The 21,057-nt window shown below is 52.3% G+C and overlaps 1 protein-coding gene across 2 annotated transcripts; it reads left to right on the top strand.

The window, feature by feature from the left end:
- The first annotated feature begins 128 nt into the window (after window positions 1-128).
- FTSJ3 (FtsJ RNA 2'-O-methyltransferase 3) lies at window positions 129-19,788 on the top strand. Of its 2 annotated transcripts, none has more exons than XM_061561986.1 (22): window positions 129-217; window positions 1,323-1,391; window positions 4,325-4,430; window positions 5,847-5,893; window positions 6,453-6,532; window positions 7,649-7,748; window positions 8,419-8,613; window positions 9,542-9,660; window positions 10,312-10,416; window positions 11,558-11,658; window positions 12,456-12,590; window positions 13,440-13,577; window positions 14,115-14,250; window positions 14,544-14,710; window positions 15,402-15,510; window positions 15,665-15,752; window positions 16,479-16,593; window positions 16,962-17,116; window positions 17,853-17,955; window positions 18,202-18,382; window positions 18,664-18,758; window positions 19,039-19,788. In XM_061561986.1, the coding sequence occupies exons 2-22, from the start codon at window positions 1,325-1,327 to the stop codon at window positions 19,241-19,243; spliced, it is 2,547 nt and encodes an 848-aa protein (XP_061417970.1). In that variant the 5' UTR covers window positions 129-217; window positions 1,323-1,324; the 3' UTR covers window positions 19,244-19,788. The 2 variants fall into 2 exon arrangements, with proteins under 2 accessions (XP_061417970.1, XP_061417971.1); XM_061561987.1 differs by having other exon boundaries at window positions 140-180.
- The last annotated feature ends 1,269 nt before the right edge of the window (window positions 19,789-21,057 follow it).

Here is a 21,057-nt window from a genome sequence, read left to right as displayed (position 1 = left end):
GGGCCATCGCCCGAAACGTCGCTTACGGTGCGTGTGCCATTGGCGGCGACAAACGCGGTTCGTAAATCCCGGCGTCTTTGACCCCGCCCCGCTGCCGTAGTCGCACTTTGAACTCCGACCCGCGACGTCATCACCGGCCGCCACGCTGCTGCACGTGGTCGACAGCCTCGCCGCCTCGAGGTAGCGAGAGACGCGTGGAGGTGCTCACCACTCACAGGTACTAACGCCTCGCTAGCACACAGGTACTAACACACACAGGTACTAACACACACAGGTACTAGCACACACAGGTACTAACACAGGTACTAACACACAGAGGTACTAGCACACAGAGGTACTAACACACACACAGGTACTAACACACAGAGGTACTAACACGCAGGTACTAACACACACATGTACTAACACACACAGGTACTAACACATTTACACACACAGAGGTACTAACGCCTTGCTAGCACACACACAGGTACTAACACACACACTAACACACACAGAGGTACTAACACCTCGCTAGCGCGTATTAACACATACAGGTACTAACACACTAACAAACTGAGAGGTACTAACACACACACAGGTACTAACACCTCACTACCCCGGCTCCACACACACACAGGTACTAACACCTCGCTATCACACACACACACAGAGGTACTAACACCTCAACTAGCACAAGTACTAGCACACACAGGTACTAACACACACAGGTACTAGCACACAGGTACTAACACACACACAGGTACTAACACCTCACTACCCCGGCTCCACACACACAGAGGTACTAACACCTCGCTAGCACACACACACACAGAGGTACTAACACCTCAACTAGCACAAGTACTAGCACACACAGGTACTAACACACACACAGGTACTAACGCCTCTACCGCGACCCCACACAGGGGTACTCACGACTTACTACCGCGTACTAACGCCTCACTACCCCGGCCCCACAGAGGCACTAACGCCTCACTAGCACAGCTGCACAGAGGCACTGCTCACTACTACAGCCATAGATTTGCCAACGCGCACTAGCGCAGACCCGCAGTGGTACTAACTCCTCACTAGCGCAGTGGTACTAACTCATCACTACCGCCGCTGCACAGCGTAGAGAGAGCTGTTGCCACAGCAGCTTCACGGTGCAGAGGAACTAACTCCTCACTAGCGCAGCTGCACAGCCAAACTTGCTCGCCTGCAAGCTCGATGCACGACCGCATCCCACTCGAGCAGTACGCACGACACACCAGAGTGTATTCAATGTGGCGCATGCGGTGGTGCGCGCGAGTCGTGTACTAACACGCGCCTGTGACTCCACTCAGCGATGGGGAAGAAGTCGAAGATCGGGAAGGCGCGGCGCGACAAGTTCTACCTGCTCGCCAAGGAGACGGGCGAGTGTGCACCACCACGTGGCGTGGCCTGAGTCCACCGCAGCCTGAACTACCAAACACTACGACAACCACGACAGCAACCGCTGGCCCCCATCTCAACAAGCACTACCACTCACAACAACCACAACAGCAATAACAACAACCACTACCACCCTCACAACAACTACAGCCACTGCTCACACCTCAACAAAAACAACCACTGCCCCCATCTCAACAACCACTACCACACTCACAACAATAACAACAACCACTGCTCACACCTCAACAACTACTGCCCCCATCTCAACAACCACTACCATCCTCACAACAACTACAGAAACAATAACAACAACTACTACCACCCTCACAACAACTACAGCAACAATAACAACCACTACCACCCTCACAACAACAATTACAGCCACTGCTCACACCTCAACAAAAACAACCACTGCCCCCATCTCAACTACCACTACCACCCTCACAACAACCACAACCACTGCTCACACAACAACAACAACAACCACTGCGCCATCTCAACAACTACTACCACCCTCACAACAACCACAGCAACATTAACAACAACCACTACCACCCTCCCAACAACAACTACAGCAACAATAACAACCACTACCACCCTCACAACAACTACAGCCACTGCTCACACCTCAACAAAAACAACCACTGCCCCCATCTCAACAACCACTACCACGCTCACAACAATAACAACAACCACTGCTCACACCTCAACAACTACTACCCCCATCTCAACAACCACTACCACCCTCACAACAACCACTACAGCAGCAATAACAACAACAACCACTACCACCCTCACAACAACTACAGCAACAATAACAACCACTACCACCCTCACAACAACAATTACAGCCACTGCTCACACCTCAACAAAAACAACCACTGCCCCCATCTCAACAACCAATACCACCCTCACAACAACCACAACCACTGCTCACACAATAACAACAACAACCACTGCGCCATCTCAACAACTACTACCACCCTCACAACAACCACAGCAACATTAACAGCAACCACTACCACCCTCCCAACAACAACCACAGCAACAATAACAACCACTGCCCCCATCTCAACAACCACTACCACCCTCACAACAACAACCACTGCTCACACCTCAACAACAACAACTACTGCCCCCATCTCAACAACCACTACCACCCTCACAACAACCACAGCAACAATCACAACAACCACTGCCCTCATCTCAACAACCATTACCACCCATCACAGCAACCGCTAACGCAATCGCAACCACAACATCTACAACCATCGGAAAAAAACCAATCCAACCCATCACAACAACCACGGCCAAACATAACTACAACCACTTTAACCATACCACAGCATCAACCACTACCACCACAATAATACCACTACCACCGCACAACAATCACTACCACAACAATTACCACCACTACAACAACCACTGCAGCTACTGCCGCCACAACAATCACGACCTCCCTCCCATTGACTCTTTAACCAAGCTCTTTAACGTTGCTCAATTTAATAAACACTTAAACTACTACCATTACAACTTTGATAAGAGTGCTGTAAGTTGCAGGCCGCTTGACGTTTTGGGCCTTTGTGACAGTGTGCAGCTACTGTGTTTTAAACAAAAACAGTAACATTGTAGTAAGAGTGACGATCAATCACTAAATCATTATTTATTTGGTTTTAACACGTAGGCTTTGTTTATTTGTTACACGATAAGTCCCGTTTAGCCAGTCATCCAGCTAGTTTGCACGGAGGATCCGTGGCGCATCACTGCAGAAAAGTAACGGCAACATCAAAGCGGTCCGTACGAAAGCACGGGCAACACAGGAACAGAACGCGTCCGATGTGCAGGCAACGCTAGTTCGTGAAGAAGAAAAAGTAACAGTATGAACGAAATAAACAGGCGCGTTGCACCGAAAACAAGGACGCAGTGATGAGTGGTTGGAGAGGAGCTGAGCACGAGGCAAAGCGATCATGATCGAGCGAATAAAACCACAACTAGCATCATCAGGCCACAGCCAGATTTGTGGAGAAATCGTCCTGTTCTTAAATAGAGGGATACATATTACGTCGTCACTTGTGAGCCAAAAATAACGACAAAGTTCTGTCAGGTGCAGGGCGGCTGGCGGTTGCTCCATTGGAACCTCATTTGCCACTAAAAAATATGATAATTGTTTTTTTACCCTTCTATCTGGCAACAAAACTGACACCTTTTTTTACAAGGAGTCATGTTTACATAGACCACAATACCTGCAGTCGTAATGCAAACAAAAAACAACTCTGATAATGTATGCACTGTCCTTGAAGTTGATTGGTCCACATCCGAGACAGCTTTCCTTAGAGCCTAGTCTCACATGGGTTGGACCAGATAACGCCAAAAGGCGCACAACTCAAAGACAACGCACCATCCGAGTATGAGAGCTCGGGGTAAGCATTTACACCATTGGTACCTCATTTGCCAGAAGAAAAAAATATGATAATTGGTTTTTTACCCTTTTATCTGGCAACAAAACGGACACCTTTTTTTACAAGGAGTCATGTTTGCATAGACCACAATACCTGCAGTCATAATGCAAACAAAAAACATAACTCTGATAATGTGTGCACTGTCCTTGAAGTTAATTGGTCCACACCCGAGACAGCTTTCCTTAGAGCCTTGTCTCACATGGGTTGGACCAGATGACGCCAAAAGGCGCACAACTCAAAGACAACGCACCATCCGAGTATGAGAGCTCGGGGTAAGCATTTACACCATTGGTACCTCATTTGCCAGTAAAAAATACGACAATTGTTTTTTTACCATTTTATCTGGCAACAAAACTGACACCTTTTTATACAAGGAGTCATGTTTGCATAGACCACAATACCTGCAGTCGTAATGCAAACATAAAACATGTGCGCTTGCTGTTCTGCTGCAGGCTACCGCGCTCGCTCCGCCTTCAAGCTCATCCAGCTCAACCGCAAGTTCGGCTTCCTGCAGCGCGCGCGCGTCCTCGTGGACCTGTGCGCCGCTCCTGGAGGATGGTACGCGACTCGACGACATCACACCCGGACACAAAGATCCCCCCGTGTAGCCTTAACAGACTGTAGGGGCAAGTGCTGTTAGCGAGTAGCAGCACCTATGAAGGCTACCGGCGCTGTGGCACACGAGGGGGGTGGGTGGCCAGCACCACGCCCGGGCCGTCTTTGTCTCTCCCCAGCTGGCGATGTTTACACACCGCACCAGGTACTCATTTAAGGCCGAATTGACCTAGAGGAGGACCGGTTCGCACACTTAAATTCATACAAAGATAAAAGATCCCCCGTATAGCCTTAACAGACTGTAGGGGCAAGTGCTGTTAGTGAGCACCTATGAAGGCCGGAACGGTACACGAGGGGGTGGGTGGCCAGCACCGCGCCCGACCGCTTTTGTCTTCCCAGTGGCGATGTTTACACACCGCACCAGGTACTCATTTCAGGCTGAGTCGACCTAGGGGAGGCCCAGGACCGGTTCAGATAATTGTCACTGGTGTTGGCCGTGAGCAGGAATTGAACCCGGGTCGCCAGGTTCATAGCGCAGCGCGCTAACCACTACACTATCGCTCCCCACGCACGCTCACACACACACAGGATGCTGACGGTAATATTGGTACACGGCTCATGCACGCCGAGCGGTGCCTGGAATATTGTGGTACACGACTCAGAGTCCGTGTATGCTGCGTGGTGCCTGTAAGATTGATACGCGACTCGCGCACGCATTGCGTGCTGCCTGTAGGATTGTTGGTAGTCGATTCGCTGAGTCGTGCACACTGCGTGGTGCCTGGTACGGTGGTATGCGGTTCACTAAGTGACGCACAGACTGTGTGGCGCCTGTAGGGTAGTAAGTGCATGCCTCACTGAGTCATGCACATACACTTGTGGTGTCTGCAGTATGGTACCTGATGCGCAGAGTCAAGTGCAAACACACGCACGCACTCCGTGGTGCCTGCAGGTTGGTACACGACTGAGGCACGCACTGGCTGCAGTCTGTAGTGACACACACCTGTAGCCAGTGGTGTGAGAATGACGGCAAAGACGAAAACTGCTACCGCCGGCCAACCAGGTGCCTGCAGAAGGTAGTACAGCAAATCTGACGATCACAAGACCACAGATATGCTTGGTAATTCTCTTGCATGCATTTAAAAAAAATCCAGATGATTGCTTCCTCCCAAATGCGATAAAACCACAATTCTCCAAACAGGCAGGCCCGTTCTGAAAACGAGTTGAGCACCAGCGTGTCGTCTATTGTAATGTATCACCAGTTGAACTCCTACAATAAGCCATGCACACCCATTCGATAGTCGATAGAGACGCAGTGCTGTTGCGATCACCCTTTGCGGCGCTTTGGATACGACCTGCATGGAATCCCGTCGCGTCGTGATATGTGAGCAACTCTTGATATCTTGCTCATTGTGTTTCCAGGCTGCAGGTGGCATCGAAGTTCATGCCCATCTCAAGTCTCGTCATCGGTAAGGTTTGCCTCGAAAGCAAACGGCGCATTTGCGCCAGGGCCGGATGAAGGTTCTTGTAGGCCCTCGGCACTTCTGTTTCTTAGGCCTTAAGTGATAACTTTCTACAGGTGCTACTGCTGCCCCCCCCCCCATGTTACTACCGCCGTTGTCACTTGCAAATGCTGATTAACCGTAGGACAACAACGCTTGTCTTGCCTTATACTGCTCGATTGAGAATGAGATTGTGCGAAAAACACAATTTGAAGCTGTTATTGCAAATTTTACGACGGAAAATTTTGTGAAAACTGTATTTACGGCGTTGATTAATCTCACCTCATGAACAAAAAAATTATTCACATGACCCTGCCTTATTGTATATACACTGTGCTTATCCTTGCTATATGTATTTATTCAAGAAGATACCTTGGGTAAATTTTTTTATTATACAAACAGAAAAAATGGTTACTGTTGCCTATTGGATAATGCGGCACTGGTTTGCGTGCCATCCGCGCGCGTCGGCATTTTCGCGCGTGGTGCGGGTGGATGTTGGACGCCTCGTGGTCGTTGTCGTCGGCAGGCGTGGACCTCGTGCCCATCAAGTCCATCCCGAACGTGGTCACCCTACAGGAGGACATCACCACGGATAAGTGCCGCCAGGTGCGCTCATGGGTGGGGGGACGAAACGCAGCTGAGCAGTGGTGCGTCTGCCGCTTGTGGAGGTTTTTCTGCCCGGTTCAGCCCGGCTGCCCGCCCTGGTTAATGGTGCCCGGGTGCATTAACAGCAGAGGTCGCAAACCGGTTTTGATTCCTTACCCGTACCCGTACCTGGCCGCACCAGGGTCGCAAATGGGTACCCGTACCTGGCCGGGTACGGGTAGCCGTTCCCGTCCCGTATCCTACCCGAAATGAGTGACAAACGGTGACTCACCAGTGACTCACGGCCTACCCGTACCCGGCCGCACCAGGGTCGCAAACGGGTACCCGTACCTGGCCGGGTACGGGTAGCCGGGTATCGGGTAGGGTACGGGTATCGGGTACCCGGTTGCGACCTCTGATTAACAGCGAATACGTGCCATCTGCGTCAGAGTGGACGTTCAGGGTCCCTTCACGTTCTTCGCAGTACACATCAAATTTTTGTTAAGTTGCCCGCAAATTACTTGATTGGGAAAAATAAATGGCGACGCCGCTTTCTATTGGCATGTTCTTGCCCATCTGCTGGCCAGCGCTGCGTACAACTTGTACAGCTAGGCAACCCCTTCTCTATCCTGCGGAAGGGCGATTGCAAGAGGACATTGCATATTGTTAAATAGCATACAGTCCTACGCTGGCCACTCCAAACTGCAAACTTAGTCCTTCCCTGAACCCGAGCTTTAATGCAAAGAGCTACGTTTATGCACTGCTTAAGACCGTCAAACCCATCCTTTCTCTTCGTGCACCGCAGAGGGCATGCCCTATGGCTGTGGCCGTTTGTTTCCGACATTTGCACCGCCGGGAGTTTTATCGCATCGGGCGACGCAAGTGGCCGCATCCCGATCCTCGTTTCCTTGCCGAGGCCTTCCTGTGGGTTAGACCTTGATCTGGCCGGCGTTGACAATTCAACTCGCGACGTTGCTCCTGCTCGACCATGAGCTTTTCCACGTTCTTTGGGCTGGCTTTTTTGTGTTTTGGGGCCAGTGACGTGGGCGGGGGGGGGGGGGGGGGGGTTTCTTGATAGCTTGGGTTTTTTACGGTACAAACCTTAACGCCGTGTACACCGCGTCCGTGTGCTCGCAGGCTCTCAAGAAGGAGCTGCAGACGTGGAAGGTGGACTGCATGCTCAACGACGGAGCGCCCAACGTGGGCGCCAACTGGTCGCACGACGCGTACGCCCAGGGTGAGACGGTGGTGGGGGGGCAGTGAGTGGCGGGGGGGGAGTGTGAGGCTGGGTAGTAGTAGTAGTTGAGGTTAGTTGGTTGCCCTGTGCAGACAGCGTTTAAACTAGGGGGCGGCTAGCCACGGAGGAATTCCCTTGTGGGACAGCACCACAGCTGGTCCATCATAGTAATTTGCATGTCTGGGTTTCCCTTAAGGTCTGACAAACGGGAAATGCATGTGGTTTGAGGCCCGGGCAGCTGATGACACGTATGCTCTGTAAGTTGGATTCGAATTGAGTTAACAGGAGAGGGATGCCTAATATAGGTTTTTTTGGGTTAGATTGCGTAAATTATTACGTCGTTAAACCCGTGATATTGGTCGCGAATGCCTTACGTTTTAAGGAGAGGGATGGGGGGTGGGGAGCGATCGTCATGTATTCTTAATAAAGACGGTCTGCATTAGAGTAGAATGTGGTGTCGAGCAGGGGGGTTGTGGTAGAACAGGGTGTGTGGTAGAGTAGCGTGGGGTGTGGTGTAGAGTGAGGAGCGGTGTAAAGCTGGCTGTGCGGTAGAGCGGGTTGTGGTAGAACAGGGTGTGGGGCAGAGCGGGGTGTGTAGTCGAGCAGCGTGGTGTGGGGCAGAGGTTGGCCGTCGTGTGACGTCTTCCCGCCGTGTTCCTGTCGACCGCAGCGCGGCTCACGCTGCAGGCGCTGAAGCTGGCGTGCGACTTCCTCAACAAGGGCGGCTGGTTCATCACCAAGGTGTTCCGCTCGCGCGACTACCAGCCACTCATGTGGCTCTTCCAGCAGTTCTTCCAGAAGGTCCAGGCCACCAAGCCGCAGGCGTCGCGTAGCGAGTCTGCCGAGATCTTCGTCGTGTGCCAAGGTGGGTCTCCCCGGGGGGGAGGGGGGGGAGGCGGCACATGTCGGGGTCGTAGGAGGGGAGGATGCGCCAGTCGACTAAAAGATGGCACGCATAGTTTGTCTCACCGGGGTCAACAGCCAGTCAGCAAGCATAATTATGATTGACATAAGGCCATCATGAAGGCACTGTATTTCACGTAGTGGTAGTTTCACAGTAGGGGGGCGATGTTGCCTTTTTGTTACTCTGTGTACTCCCAAATTTGGACCATCACGCGGTCACACAGTGGCCTGCCTACTCGCTGATTTTGAATGTCACCACAGGATCATTAATGTCCACCGTGGAACAGACAGCACACGATTGGCAGCTGTTATACCGGCAGTATTAACCAAGGTGGTCTACCGGGTTAGAACCGCGAACGTCTGCAACAAGCGGCCAAAGCCACTGCCATTGGGCAACGTCGTGGGGGCGGGGTGGACAGTCGGATAAATGCACAACGTGGCTCGGGATACACTGGGCATGACTGCAGTCTCCCTGCAAATATAAAATACTGAAAATCAGCACCAGTGGTTGCCGGAGAGCTTGAAATCATTATTTATGAAGCAAATGCTTTTACGCGTGACTCATATATTTCAGAGCGCTAGATATGCAAGAAAAATAGATGAATATGTTTGTCAATGTTATATGTGAGTGAACGTCAGCCCGTGTAGCCATAGAGCCATGTGACAGCCGCCTCCTCCTCCAGCACATGCAGCGCAACCAGTCCGCCCGGTACGCCCTGACGGACTTCACAGCCGGCGACGACGATGTGCGCCACGGCCTCCTGGCTCCCCGCAGGAGACCGTGCCGCACTATTGGAGTTGGTTTTACACTTCTCCAGCGTCTGGAAAATGAACCGCGTGCCGTACGTTATCGTCTGTTGTTGTCGTCGTTGTTATCATTTTATGTTTAGGTTACAAAGCTCCAGACAAAATCGACAGCAAGTTTTTCGATGCAAAGTACGCCTTCAAGGAGGTCGAGATCGAAGCTAAGACCATAAGGGACATTGCCGACGACAAGAAAAAACCCAAAGTGAGGCATCGTTGCGTGCGCGCGCGGTTGTCTGTTGCGTGGCGCGGTGGCGGAACGTGTGGTGCATTGGGGTCGTTGAGCCTAATGGTGCGTTGTGGTCAATATCGGCGGAGGTAATGCGCGTCTGCGCGGAAGTAGCCTGATGACGTGCTGTGCCCTGCCTCGGTTGATGCTGTGGAAAGCGGCGGAGTCGAGTGGGTTTCTCACATTCGTTCAGGGTTTGTATTGGGCCGTGAGGGGGGGGGTGTGCCTGTAGAGTTTTTGTGTGAGAGGGGGGGGGTGGGAAGGTCACCATAACAGTGGTATGCCGCTAAGGGGAGTGGACTTGGGTCGTGCCAAATTAACGTTCGGTCAGCGTCAGTCTTCTCCTCTCGTTTGGTCGGTGTAGATGCAGAGCAAACAACTACAATTTCACTTTCAGGGGGTCAAGCGAGATAACCTCGTTAGGAGCTGGCCCTCTTTGGTATCCGGTTTTCGTTCTGTGCCAAACAAAATACCTGAAAGGAAATCGTCAAATGTCCTCCGCGAGATCCCTCCCGTGAGGAAATCTTTGAGACGCGGCTGCAGCTCTGCCTGGCTAAACGATCTAGCCCCACCTTGTTGCTCATACGCTGACTCGCCGCGCCCGCGGCTGTGTGCGCCGCGTCACAGGCGGAGGGATACACGGAGGGGGACTACACGCTCTTCCATCCTCTCCCCGCCACCGAGTTCCTCAAGTGCAGCAACCCCATCGACTTCCTGAACAAGTGCAGCCAGGTGAGTTGCCGCCGCCCGCTCCTCCGATGAGCACGGTTGGTTTCTCCCGCGCCTCCGACTTGCACGGCTGGCTACGTACGGCGCGAAAGAGGCTTAACAACGTGCGTGCGTGCAAACGTACGCTCAGGTGGCGGTCGTTGGCCGCACGAGGCTATGGGCCTGTCAGCTCCCTCAACATCACGCCAATGTTTTTAAGTGAAAACAAATAATTTGGCGATACTGCGTTGGCAGTGGTCTGAAAGTACAGTCGATAAGAAAAAAAACTCACTTTTGTCGGTAAGACTTCGTGGCCTTAAAATCAAATGTAATGAGCAACGTTTCAGGTGATGGCTCCTTCTTCAGAGCACAAAAAAGTCCGAATTTGAAGGCAGTGTTATTGATGCGTGTGTTGAGTTTTTCCAATTTCCTTTTTATAAACTCTTAGAATTATTATCAAGATTCAGCCACTGCAATATAGCTATGCACAAAATGTTTTGTGCCATTACAACACAATCTCAACCAAAGGTTTTCATGCCAAAGCTGAAGATGCCCTGTTTGTGTATTCGTATGTGCACCGCTGTGGGGAGTGGTAGTGGTTAATGCTCTGCACTCCGAACCTGGGGACCAGAGTTCAATTCCCACTCGCCAACATCAGTGACGATTATCTGAACCAGTCCTGGGCCTCCCCTAGGCCGACCCAGCCTCAAATGAGTACCTGGTGCGGTGTGTAAACATCGCCACTAGCGAGATAAAGGCGGCTGGGCGTGGTGTTGGCCACCCACCCCCTCGTGTCCCGCGCCGGCCTTCATAGATGCTGGCTAACAGCACTTGCCCTTGCAATCTGTTAAGGCTATAGAGGCGATATTTGTCAGGCATAAGTGCTGTGGTTACGTCACCGCAACCTTAGTGGCGAACGGCGGTTCTTGTTGCATGTGTGTATTGTCTACATGCAGTTGAGCAGTACTTCATGTGGTCCGCGCACTGCAGTATGAACCCTCCCCACCTGTCCAAGGCTAACACTAGTGGCGAGTTATATCTGAACCGGTCCTGGGCTCAGCTTCACAAACCTACACAGACCAGCGTGGGGAGGCTTTCATCCAGCAGTGGATTATCAATGGTCTGTAAATTGCCCCCCCCCCTCACCTTGCCTCTCCCCCTCTAGATCGTGCTGGATGACCCACGCATGGTTTCTCACCCAAGCACCACGAACGAGATCGCGGAGTGCTGCCGAGACATCAAAGTGCTCGGGCGCAAGGAGCTCAGGTGAGCAGCGGCGGCAGCGGTAGCAATCGCGGCGGTCGCAGCAGCAGTAGCAGTATCGGCAGCATTGTTAGCGGCAGCAGTAGCAACGGCAGCAGTCGTAACAGCAGAAATTGGGACCGCACGCGAGGCAATTTCAACTCGGGCCCCTGCACTGTTGAATAAATCGGGGACCAGATGCAGACGTACAACAACCTAGAAATGGCAGAAGTTCGCTTTAAGATCAAATTTGTCGTAACTCTTTGAGTAATAATTATCGAGTCACGATATTGGGCATTCAAATAGTTGAGTGAAATCTCACGGCTGTCCGTTAACAAGTTGGTATTTGTTGAGAACGCGTTGACGATTATTGGGGAGCGACACGGCCCAGCAGTAGCGTGTTAGCCACACGCTGTCCTGGTTAATACTGCCGGATGTATTAACCATAAAATACCCGCACGTCCGATTCACAGTGAACGTTAACGATCCCCTGACGTCATTCGAAAAACAAAAGGCCATTGTACGCTGGCGTCATGGCCAAAATCTGCTAAATTTCACACGTTACACGCTAATTATTAAATTGGGATTACACAAGGCAACATCGCGCCCCCTCCGCTGTGAAAACACCACAGACTGTGTCCGTGAAACAATAGCGCCTTACGAACGACTAGATGTAGAATGGCTTTCATTCCAAATGTACTAAATTGTTATTATGCCCCGAGTGTAAACCTATGGGGGGGGGGGGGGGGGGGGGCGGGTGAGATATTATGGGAGGGAGCGGTGTTGAGTTGACCCCGTTTGGTGACCACCCCCTTCTTCAGGTCGCTCATCAACTGGCGGACGAAACTGAAAAAGAGTTTGTTGCGGGCGACCGAGGAGAAAGCGGCACCCGCGGTGAAAGCGGCCCCCGCGGAGGAAGCGGCGACGCTGGTCACGGCCACAGACGGAGATATCAGGTGAGTTCACGGTCGGTCGCTTCTCATCGCAGCCAGGTCCGCTGCAGCAGGGGGGGGCAGTGTGCACGGGGTGAGCGACTCTCTCTCGCTCTCCGTCCGGCTCGCCATATTACAGACACCACACGGTGTGAGCGCACGCATTCCACTGCCGCAGCTGCTCGGGGATTTACCCTGTGAAATAAATCCCAGCTCTCAACTCGGCCTTGGCGGGGAACGCGCGACCCACGCACGACCCACGCACAAACTCGTGAATCCTGGCGACGCGTTCCAACGCGCTAGCATCGCGGGAGCGTGCGTCTAATTGTGTATTTGTTTGTGCGTTCGACCGGGTGTGCTATTCAACACCGTATGAATCGTAATCGCAAGTTTATTTCCCGAGTAAAGTCCACCGAGCTAAGATGCTCTTTTTTTAACGGACCCGCAGACAACATCAAAGCATTAGCGCAATTGCAGGCAAAACTAAATAAATAGCAATTATTTTGTAAAATTACATTCACACTTAAACTTTAGTGATTTTAATAGTCAGTTTAAGTGAGGACAGAGATGGCAGAATGGAGATGCCAAGAGACCTCTGAGGTGGTTCCAAATCTTTGGGGCAGCTGCATTAAAATCCTTCTGATCCAAATTGTCTGTAACCTGGGAACTATTAGTAGACAATTGGAAGGCGTGTCGCAGATTTCTAGGATTGTCCAACGGTAATAACAACGGGTCGGACAAATAGACAGGGGTCGGCGTACTGTCCTTATGAATCGCAGATTTGAAAGAGCGTTGCTCCGGGATGACAAAAAAATATTTCGGGGCGAGCATAAATGTCGGCTGAGCCCTGCGATCGCCTCTCGTTTCCCGCAGCCTCGACTCGTCCGATGGGGAGAGCGACGGCAGGCAGGCGGGGGCGGTCGATGGCAGCGACGACGACGACGACAACGAGGAGGAGATGGAGAAGCAGCTGGCCGACATGAAATCCGACGAGGTGGCGGACCTCAAAAGGTGAGGGCCTGTGCGGCGAGGCTTTCTCGTGTCGAAGTGCCACGGTGTGTGCGAGTCTCCCTCGGCGAACCCCGTTTGCAGCAACACTGGATCTGCTGTAACGCCCGTACACAGTGTGGTGGATTCCAAGCGGGACGTGGGGGTCGGCGGGGGATGGGAGTAGATGTGGGGGTGGATTTGGGGGGGGGTAGACTGGTGGATGTAGATTTGGAGTTGGGGGTCGAGATTAAGGGAGGGGTGTACATTGGGGGAGGGGGTAGGGTGGGATTCCCCCCCCACCTCCCCTGGAGACCACCTGGGCTTCTTGACTACGCCCCTGATAGCTCTACTACGTTTGTACCCTGGGCTACTTTGCAGAAGCGTCGCGTAGCGGCCTCGTGTAGCGGCCTCGTGTAGCGGCCTCGCGTAGCGGCGTCGCGTAGCGGCCTCGTGTAGCGGCCTCGTGTAGCGGTGTTGCGTAGCGGCCTCGTGTAGCGGCCTCGTGTAGCGGCCTAGAGAGTCAGTCCGAGCCTTCGGTCCCCGTCGCCTCCCCCGCAGAAAGAAGAAGAAGCTGCTGAAGGAGCGGCGGAAGCTGCGCGAGAGGATGGAGTTGAAGATGGACGTGCCCGGGGACTCCCTGGCCGAGAGCTCCGACTTCAGCCTCTTCAACCTGAAGAGCATCAACAAAACCAATGTGCCCGCTTGCCTCCACCCACAGCACCATCAGCCACTCACCTGCGCCCAAAACACCTTCATCTGTGCATGCGTGTGTGCTCGCGTGCATGCGTGCATTTTACCGATGTGTGTCAATTTTATTATTTACTTTGATAGCTTGTTCTTCGTGCTATTAATTGTATCATCAGCTTTTAGTGTTTGTCGTTTGGAATGTCGTGTATATATATTTTTTGTACTGTGCTTTGAGATGTCATTAGGAAAGGCACTCCCTATGAAATCAAAATCACCGTCATTATTAATGTGTGTGTGTAGATGGCGGAGATGGAGCAGGGGGACATGTCTTTGGCGGAGCTCGTCGAGGTGATCGGCCCGACGGACGACGACGTCAACATGGGCGACTTCAACGAGGAGGCGGACGGCGACTCCGCCGACGACGAGGAGGTCGCGCTGCCGCTGCACAAGATCCGGGGCGGCAAAAGGTACGGCGGTCTCGTCTTGGCAGCACCTTCTTGTCGATAGTGCGAACCGAGGCTCGGCCGGGGGGGTGGTGGGTAAGGGGGAGGGGGTGGTGGTGTGATTTGTAACGGAGAAAACGACCGCGAAAAAAACTGTAAACTGATTTCAGGGGGTGTTTAACGCTCCGCCTCCACGAGGAACGCGACCTCAAGTTTGTAGTTGGAGCTGCTGTTCGCCGGTGAGCATTGAGATGGCGCGCACGTTTGGTTTTATTTTTCTTCTCAACTTGGTTGGCCACGACTGCGGGTCCGAACTCTTGTCAGTCGTCTCGCTCGATGTGAGCGCACCTCGATACCCTGCGTCAGAGTTCCAGCCAAGTGGAAATTCGTTGCCGGAACAAAAATTGTTACAGGTGGCGACAACATGTAAATTTAACTTGAGTGTTGAATTTTACCGTCAATGCTGCCTTGATCTTTTGCGAACGAGATTTTTTTTTGCATCATGACTCGGGTAACACTAAAAATCAAGGAAATGCCACTTTTCGGAAAACCACAGAAAGTTGTCCTTTGCCTTGAAATCTGTAGAAGTCATGGTAACTCGCGTCCATTAGACTTGGCCGTCCCACGGAAACTAGGCTCACGCGCCACACACCCACTGACGCACACGCGTGCCGTGTCCACCTCGTGCCGCCTCACCGAGCATGCCGTCCGGCAGGAGGGAAGTGACGCCGGAGCCGTCGGAGGAGCAGCCCAACGCCCTGGTGGTGGAGTACGAGGACAGCGAGAGCAGGGCCCAGCGCGAGACCAACCTGTGGTTCGGCAAGGCGAGTCGCGCACAACCCTGCGAGCCACTCGCCTCGCGACCCTGAGCCCTTGTCCAATGAACCCCGTCATTCAACCCCTGACGCACGAAATCCCGTACCATGTGGAGGGAAGCTATAGCTGCCGGTAATGACCGTTGGTGTTGGTTTTTTACAGGACATCTTTGCTGGCCTGGAGACGGAAGTGGACGAGCAGATGGAGCTGAAACATGCGCAGAGGATGTTCAAGAAGATGGCCCGTGCAGGTGCAGCCTCTCTGGGACACGCACAGCAACGACTAGACACCAGTCACCACGTACATGACGTTTTAGTCACCACCTAAACAACAGCACAAACGATGACAGCAAGATAGTCAGTCGCCGCGTAAACAACATCAGCAACAACACGCTGTAGTCACCACACAAACAACAACAATACAGTCAGTTACCATGTAAATAACAATAACAATACAGTCAGTTACCATGTAAATAACAACAACAAGACACTCCCACCACTGTGGGTCTTGCCATCCGTCTGACGCCGACAGATGGCGGGCAAGGGCCCCCCCTTACCTCGGCGCGCCTCCTACTACCTTTGTAATGGGGAGCGGTAGTATCGCGGTTAGCGCAATGCGCTACAAAACCGGCGACCCAAGTTCGATTCCCGCTCACGGCCAACACCAGTGGCAAATATCTGAAGTGGTCCTGGGCCTCCCCTAGGTTGACTTGGCCTCAAATAAGTACCTGGTGCGGTGTCTAAAAACATCGCCTGCTGGGGAGACAAAAAGGCGGTCGGGCGTGGTGCTGGCCACCCACCACCACCCCCTCGTGTGCTGTCGGCCTTTATAGGTGCTCGTTAACAGCACGTGCCCCAATAGACTTAATGCATACATATAGGACGCCCTAGTTTGGCTGTTTAAACCCCGGGCATTTCCACTGAATGTTGCCAACGCGTGTGCGTGCCGCGTGTTTTTAATCCTCGTTTCCTCTCAGCCGCGAACGAGCACGAGCAGTCAACCAAGGAACAGGGGAGTGGGCAGGATGACGTGGGGGGCGACGCCAAACCCTCGCAGCACAAGGAGGAGTCCGGCTCGGACAGCGATAATAGGTGAGCATCTTGCCTCACCCGCCGCGCCTCACCCTCCGCGCTTCACCCGCCACGCAACGTGTGTGCTTCTGAGATAAGTCGGTAGGACCAGCGGCGATGGTAAGCAGAGAACCCATAAAATCCATTCTCCAATAACTCGGGAATCCTATTACTTGCGGCACCCCTCCCACTGTGGTTCGCGTCTGAATGGTTAGTTGACTGATGTATATTTGTTCTTGTCTTGTTTAATTGCTTAGTAGATTGTCGGGACGCTGGGTTATTGTGTAGCTCGATTTCCGGCCAGGTGAGCGAATAAATAAGCGCGTGAGCGTCTGCTGAAGCGATGGGCCGCTGCTCACCTGTGCGTCGCTGCGTCTGCGTGCGAGCAGCGATGATGACGACGACGACGACGTTGCTCAGATCGCGCGCCTCAAGGAGCTCTCCGCCTCCATCAAGACCGGACGGCGAGGCCGCTACGCGACCGCTCCGGACCTTGACCTCGACGACGACGATCACTTTGAGACGGTCCCGATCGAGGAGCCAGGTGAGTCCGTTTGACGCGGTCCGATATCTGGGGCACAACAGCGTCGCCCTCGCCTCAGAGCGGTGTTTCTCAAACTCCAGTCCATGCCACGCCACGGTGAGCCTTCACGGGTTTCATTCGTAAAAAAAACTCAACATGATCGTCAATAACACCGTGGCTTTAAAAGGAAAATATGTAACAGGTGACGTTTCAGGCAAAGGCCGTTCTTCATCGCACATGAATAGGATTTATTTTTTATTATTATTATGCTTGTACACCACTGCCAGTGCAGCAATCAACAAATAATTTCTCTACCCAGTATGCCAAGCTCTCCCGTATATATGCAAATCGAGCCACTACACGTTACACACACCTGATGATTGGTATTGACCGAAGGCCGGATTGTGGCGGCGTAGCAAGGACTGGAGTTTTGAGAAACATAGATCTGGAGTGACACCTCCCGATTTCTTCCCCGGTCCAGCAGCTCTCATCACAATTTGCATGGTTCAGAGCAGCGTTACTCGTACTGGGGTCGTGACTCCACTACCAACACTGTGACGGGGTCTCAAGATTCTCGGCCAAAAAAAAAAAGGATCTTGGGCCGAGAAAAACATGGAACGCATATGCTGGCGGTCCAACGCAAGCCTAGGAACCACCACAACAGTTTGTGGATAAAATCTGCTGAAGTGCCATGTCAAGAAATGAAATGAGGCATTTTGAAAATATTAATCGAGACCCTGTCTGTGTCTTGCTTCAGCGAAAATCGAGCGGGTGCTGGACCCCGAGGGCCTGGCGATCGGCAGCCTCATCGCCACCTCCCGCAAGAGGACCCGCGACTTGGTGGACGGCTCCTTCGACAGGTGAGGCCTACCTGGCGATGGTTAACAAGCAAGGCCCACATCGCGAGATTTTACCTGGTGACGACTAATAAGTAAGGCCTACCTGGCAACGGTTGATAAGCGAGGCTTTACCTGTTGACAGTTGATAAGTGATGCCATTGCACGGTCCCCTTCTACAGCGGAACGTATATCATCCCATTTTGACAGGACACCTCGACTGGATTATCCCTCACGACGCGAGTCTTTGTCTCCGTACGTGCGCGTCAGGTTCGCGTTTAACGACGAGGGGGAACTGCCAGACTGGTTCACCGACGACGAGCGCAAGCACCGACGGAAGATGCTCCCCGTGGACAAGGCAACGGTGGCCGAGTACCGCAAGCGCTGGCAGGAGATCAACGCGCGGCCCATCAGGAAGATCGCCGAGGCCAAGGCTCGCAAGAAGAAGAGGGTGCGCACACGCGGCATTACGTTACCATGAGCCATCGCGTCGCCACCTTCGTCGGCATCACCATCTCGTCGTAACCATCGCTTGCTTCGAGATCACCCTTCGCCAACACGTCAATGTCGCTGTCATCGTCATTACAGCCGTCGCCTCCTGATCATGTTCGTGTCACCATCATGTCCGTATCATGTCATTTTTCACCATCGCTTACCCATTGCCGTGACTGCCGCCGCCGCCACCGTCACGTGACCGTAACACGATGTGGATGCCCCCTCTCTCGATTGCAGATGTTGAAGCAGGTGGAGAAGGCGCAGAAGAAGGCGGAGGCGGTGGTGGACACGGTGGACATTTCCGAGAGGGAGAAGATGGCGCAGCTTCGCAGGTACAGCCTCAAATTTCGATTTAAAGCTTTCGTGACTGCAGGGATTCATCTTCTTGGTTCTTTCGGTAAAGTCACGTAGAAGGGAAGTAATAAAATAATAAAAATAAAACATAATAAAATAATTCTCACGACGTTTCGGCCACAACGCAAGCAGCCGTCCTCGGGTGAGGTGAAGCTTTCCCGGGTAAATAAATGACATGATATTTCAAATCGGGCAGTCTTAAGTAAGATTATTTTCATCGTGACTATTACTCAGAGACTTTGCTCCTTGCCTCCGCAGCATCTACAAGAAGGCCGGCGTGAAGAAGAAGGACAAGGACGTGACGTACGTCGTGGCCAAGCGATCCTCCGGCCGCAAGGTCGGCCGCCCCGCCGGTGTCAAGGGCCACTACAAGGTGGTGGACGCGCGCCTCAAGAAGGACACGCGCGCCAAGCTCCGCAAGGAGGGCGGCAAGAAAAAAGGGGGTCGAAAAGGTGGCCGCTAGCCCCGGCGGGACGTCGCTGCCGCAGCAGTGCACATACAAACAACCGCTAGCTCGCCGATCGGTCATCGCTCTACACGTGGCCTCTAGTCCTCCAGCGCTGTGGAGGCAACGAGGGTTGGTGAAAGGGCTGTGGAACTCTTCCCGTAGGCATGGAGGAGAGGTGCCACACACACCCTGGCTTGTGCGGGAGAAGTCCGTACCAGCAACAATGTGGAGGGCCACCTGTTCTGTCTGTATGAGATGGAGTGTATGTCCCCCCCCCCCACCCCACTTGTACACGTAGTATTTCTCCGGGTGCTCCGTTTTCCTCTCACATGTAAACACTCATTATTGCCCAATAATAACTTCATACACAGAGGAGGGCAGAGCTTGGGGAGGAGTCGTCGCCGGCCCGCGGTGTGGCGGCCTCCACCCGCTTGTCTGTGGTTCCTCGCGCTCCTGTGTCGTCCGCTCTCTCTCGCTCTCGACAAGAGAGCGGACACTGCGGCGTCGCGTTACACAACTTGACTTTATTATTAAATTAACAAATACAACCGTACGTCATGCTTTTTGCGTTGCTCATTTTTTGTGTGGATGGCAGTGACATCATTTGACGTTTTTAGTAATAAAAAATATATCAAATACATTCGAAAAAATGTTCATATCAGTTTTAGAGTAAGTTTCCCCAAAATATAAACTCAGATGGCAAGGGTTATTCTTAAATATCAATATGCACACAGTGAACGTACTTTTTTTATCGCTTGTGATATTCAGAGGGACACGAATAAGAAAACACAGCAGAGCATGTGGGTTTAGGATGGCTTTTGAGGGCAGAACGAAATCAAAATTGTGAAATGGAGGTGGATAGTGGGCATTGGAGTGTTTTTTTAAATCGCGGTTGCTGAGGCACAGGCCCAGCACACGCAGTGGCCAGAGACAAATGTCACTTAAGTTGTAAGGCACAACACGTGCCTGCAATTGAGCGCAGTCGTAAGAACTTTGGAAAAGAAAGGAGATGGGAGACAATTATAAATTCTTACCTTGGGCGAGGGGTGGAAAAACGCTAAAAATGTAAGTGTTTTCAAATGTTTAATTTTAGGAAGAGGAGATGCGGTTTCATTTTGTCGAGGTGACTTAAATAATTTGAGAAGTAGGCGATTCCACAACGCAATTCATCACGAGTGGTGATAAATCCACCACCGGACGAAGGATTTCCCTGCCCCCCCAAACAACGGTCACAATCTCTCACGCAAGCTGGGCATGCAACAATCCACCCTGGCTCCTGCAAATGGACAACGATTGTGTGTTGGAGGTGAAAGAGTGTGGGGGGGAGCGGTAGTGTAGTGTTTTGTGCGCTCCGCTACTGATTCACCTTCAGAGCCACCAACACCAGTGACGATTGTCTGAACCGCTCCTTGGCCGTCGGCTCGGTCCCCCTTCACTCAAGTATTCTCTCATTTCTCTCTCACTGCGCTGCCTTCATCCTAGGTACATACTATTAACACTCCTTCCCTTTATTAGTGCTACTCCTATCCCCTCCCTTTGATGCTGCTAGTCCTGCATAATGCACGGGCATAAGTAGTACTAATCACATACCCGCATTTCTCATAAATATGCCCATAAATATGCTAAATTCCTCTTGATATGCAAATTCTTTTGTCAAGGCGCCCTTCCCTCCCCCCCTTCCAACCCAGCTTAAATATACGCTCCAAGCATGGTGCTGTTTCATTCAGACTCTGTCTCCCCGACAGACCTGGTCTTCACCTGATGACGGCTGCTTGTGTTGTGGCCGAAACGTCGTGAGAATTATTTTATTGTTTTATTTTATTATTTTT

This window comes from Lethenteron reissneri, chromosome 28, assembly GCF_015708825.2.
Source record: "Lethenteron reissneri isolate LAM-NWPU_2019-01 chromosome 28, ASM1570882v1, whole genome shotgun sequence".
In the NCBI taxonomy this organism is placed as follows: Eukaryota; Metazoa; Chordata; class Hyperoartia; order Petromyzontiformes; family Petromyzontidae; genus Lethenteron; species Lethenteron reissneri.
Note: the sequence above shows the minus strand (reverse complement) of the source record. Positions and strands in the feature narration are given on the sequence as shown.